The 4,238-nt window shown below is 34.2% G+C and overlaps 1 protein-coding gene across 1 annotated transcript in view; it reads right to left on the bottom strand.

The window, feature by feature from the left end:
* The window catches only part of LOC117105395, a 44,046-nt gene extending 40,243 nt beyond the window's left edge, over positions 1–3,803 (bottom strand). Inside the window, exons 1-2 of the mRNA XM_033246521.1 lie at positions 3,677–3,803; positions 3,179–3,281 (exon numbers count right to left, since the gene is read on the bottom strand). Coding sequence (XP_033102412.1) covers positions 3,179–3,281; positions 3,677–3,715 — 142 coding nt within the window. The 5' untranslated portion in view covers positions 3,716–3,803. The remainder of the gene's footprint in view (positions 1–3,178; positions 3,282–3,676) is intronic.
* Between the last annotated feature and the right edge of the window lie 435 nt (positions 3,804–4,238).

Here is a 4,238-nt window from a genome sequence, read left to right as displayed (position 1 = left end):
ACACAAATGAACTGGCTTTCGACCCGCTCGAGTTCTCATTATATTCCCATAGAGTTTTCTTGTTTCTATTTCATACCCAGTTTGCAGCCGCTGTTTGGTTCCTAAGATGATTTTCTAGTAATCATACCCTCTTCGCAGCCGCTTTCTGGTTCTTGAGATGTCTTCGCAGCTGCTATTTGGTTCATAAGATGTCTTTTTGGTAACTGTGCATGCTCAACATAGCTCGATAACGTCACTTTTTCAATGCACATGCTCACTGACTGTCTAGCATTTCCAAGCGCATGCTCCCTGCGTTTTTTATAAATAATTCACGGACGTTATTTGGTAACTGCACATGCGCATTGCTTAATTCGGAATTCCCATATCTTTGTAGTAAAAGCTACCGCTACCTACAGTTTCTTAATGACTATTTCCTCTTGATCATTACAACCTAAAGGTGCAGCGAGAAAACATAAAAAACAACTACTACTTAGTACTACAGTACTGGTAATTTAACAAAAGCCTACAGTAGCATGATACAAACCGCAAAGAAACCAGTATGGTTTATCAGGGGTGTCATTTTGAAATAAAATGACAGGAGGAGTTTTAGTAATAGGCGCAGGAACATATGTCGCGGAGCGACATCCGAGGTAACTTTGGCCCGAGCTGGGGTGGGTTTGGGATGGGGTCTCCCCCTCCCTACCTAAGAAAAAAATGAAAAATAATTACTGTAAGATGCCATTTAACAGTGTTAAATTTTAACTGTTGAATTTTGTTGCCTGAACAGGGGTTGGGTTTGGGATGGGGTGTCCCCCCTCCCTACCTAAGAAAAAATAAAAAAAATAATTACTGTAAGGTGCCATTTAAAAGTGTTGAATTTTAAGTTTTGAATTGTGTTGCAATGTTTGATTTTAGAATGTATTAAACACTATTTTAAATTAAAAATCCAACAGTCAAACATTTTTTAGGTTAATTTAATTTTCAATAACAATAAATGGATAGCACATCATACATTGTTTGTACTGTAATTATGTATTTTCTTTCAATGTTTTTTTAAAAACTATTTACATTCAATTGCAGTTCAGCAATCTGATTCTATTTACTTACTAGTTTTCTTACTTTCATCTACATGGCAGCTAATACTGTGCCTTTTCTTCATGCAGGTATTTTTAATTAACTTTGCAAATATACAAAAAAATAAATAAAATATAAGAACTTCTATTTATAATCGAAAAAGGCAACATACTGAAAAAAACAATGAGATACAAAATTGGTAACCAAAAGCTAAAATTTAAATGTAAAAGTAAAACGGCCAGTGAGATAAATTCCTAGCTTTTTGGGAGGACCCTCAAGCTAACGACGGCACTGTTTTGCAGAGGCCCTTTTGTTGTCAAGATATTAAAGCTTAGAATGTAGCAAAAATTTACGGTGAATAAAAATCATGTATTCTCCAAGCTTTATATTGTTTAGTATACATATTTGTAAAAACAAAGAAATTTATACTTGTTTAAAAGTTGTTACTGAGCAACGCACGATCGAATCAACGGCAAATCAACGCACAGGGAATCCTCAAATTTGTTCATGTGAATGTACGTTCAACCACATCCATGTAGTTTGAACCATGGAGGTTTGAAAAAAAAAAATGTTTTTTTTTATTAAAAATATAACTTGATACAATATATATTTATTTCAACCATTAAATAGATTATTCAATCATTATCTTTTCAAAAAAAGGAATTGTGCCATTTGCATTATTTTTAGTTTACTCACATCATGACCACTGTATGTACGAGCGAGGACGCGAATGCTCTCTACATCCACACGCTGATCCACCTCATACCGTACTAGTAGAGTGGCTCGTACACACAGCATGGCCTTTCTCTCAAATCAACTGTCAATGTTGTTTTTGTTTGTGACGACATGGGAAAATGTGTTAATAAAACATTAAAACTATTTGGTTGACTTACTTTATTCGTGATGATTAAATATCTTACAAGAATTACCTGCATATTACATGCCATTATGACAGGGCAAGGTTGTTCACTTCTTGCTTCCTAGCATACTTTGTAGGGTGGATCACATGGTCTTTCTCAATGTTCTTCGCTCGATCGGGGTTCATCTTACAAAATATAATATATGTTCTTCGCCGACGCTCGATCGGGGCTAGACCCGATTTAACGGTGTTCTTTGGTTGGACGTTCTTTGTGACAATGTGTTTGAATGAAATTAAAATTTTATTTGCTTTGATTGTGATGATCTAGTAATGTATAGTACAAAATTTAAGCTTAGGTCTAGAAGGATGCTGTTTTAATTTTCATGGTAAATGCTAGACCTAGAAGGGAATTTCTCCATGTTTTTGGCGTAGGCTTCATACACAGGACCGCATACATGTCGTCTTCTTCAATCAAGTGTGGTCATTCAAAAATGATGCGAGTAGAGTGAAAAGAACACAAATATTTCCAGCTCATCACTTACATTTTGAAAAGTTAAAAAAATAAATAAATTTATTAAATGATTGAAACACATACTAACTAAACCAGCAAAATTATATTACGAAAATCAAACCAAGCCTGCTCCGTGGTTCAATTTTGAGTCGAACTTACTTACAAGAATATGCGAACTAATTCGGGGATTCCCCATGTGGGTTGATTTGCTGTCACGTCGATCGTTGCGGGGATCGTGTGTTGTTCAATTATGGCTTTTGAAAGAGTAGAAATTTTTTTTTAACAAGTACTTGCTTGGTCAAGAAATATGATTTACGACATTAGATTCTGTATTTAAAAGTAAAGTATTGGTTCTTAGGGCTTGGCAAGGACCAGCCCATGAGTCATCTAGGTTTTGAGGCCACTATTTTATTTTTACCTCCGTTCTAACAGCTGGCACATAAATCATAATAGAGAGAGATTGCGCCGGCCGCCGGCTTAAAATGACACCCTTGGTTTACTCTTTCCTTTTTAATCTTTTTAAGAATAAGAAGTACTGTGAAATGTGTGAAATCCAGGGAATTCTGTTTACATTACAGTATTATGAAGGCCCCTCTCTCTCTAGCTCTCTCTAGTTTGCCGGTGGCCAATGATCTATCGGGACGACGATCAGCGATACGCTCTGCTGCTGCTCCCTTACCCTGTCCCTATTTTGGGCGGATAGGCCTACACGGTCGCTGTTGTTTTTAGTATTAGAGTACATTTAATTTACTAACCTTTTAATATGTTAAGCAGTTCTTGTTTCTGTATTGACCTAGTTGTGTCATCATATGCTTTACACTGATGCCCTTCATATAATTCCACAGCAGTTTTGCCATTCTTAATTGTGTAATAGATGAAAGCAAAAAAAAAATTGAATGGTTATTATTAATGTAATTTTGGTCATCCTAAATAAATAGAATGGTTGTTGGTATGAATCAATAATGTATACAGAGCCTTATATAATCAATAATTAAAAACCTATAAATTACCTGTACAATACCTGCAAAACTAAATTCCATACTATTGATCATGATATTAATAAAATATATGAGATTATACCTTCACTATAATATTAAGACAGTATAGCAGTACATGATATTGTTAGTTACACATTAAATACAGTGCTCTATACTTTGTTTCATTGCAACATTGCACCATTAGGGAGCTACAGTATATAATGTTTATAAAAACAGACTTTATGCAATTATCAATAAAATGCATCTTTAACTTACATTGTTTTTCACAGAAGACATATATCTGTGATTCTTCATCAACGCAAGAGACACAGAAAGATGGTGTTTATAAGTTCCCTCAGAATCCAAAAAACAATCATGTAGAAGAGTGTTGCCATGCTAAAATGCATTAAAAACGTTTATATTTTATTTAAACAAACTACATTGTTACTATGGATGTACAATTAATGTAATAATTAAGTGAGGATAGAACTCGACCAGGCAATGCTCACTCGGCCAAATGCAAATGAGGAAACGCCAAAGCTCCCACAGTGTGCAATTTTGTGATGCCTTTGAAGTTTTTATAATGGGTACGGTTTTATAAGTTCGGTCCATTTCAATGGTTGTGTAACTGATTCCAATATAAAGCCAATAAATTTATCTAAAAATACAAATATTGTCAACAGAAAAATGTATTTAAATTTAAAGAAAAATTGAAATGAACATTTAAAGTATATGGTAACTAAATATAAACTTGAATTTTTGAAAATTGAAAACATGAACTCAATAGTTCTAATTGAAACACAGTATATCGATCAAGGAAAAGACTAAAGATAACAAT

This window comes from Anneissia japonica, unplaced genomic scaffold (assembly GCF_011630105.1).
Source record: "Anneissia japonica isolate Jap-2015-1 unplaced genomic scaffold, ASM1163010v1 scaffold4270_len103479_cov137, whole genome shotgun sequence".
NCBI classification, from domain to species: Eukaryota; Metazoa; Echinodermata; class Crinoidea; order Comatulida; family Comatulidae; genus Anneissia; species Anneissia japonica.
Note: the sequence above shows the minus strand (reverse complement) of the source record. Positions and strands in the feature narration are given on the sequence as shown.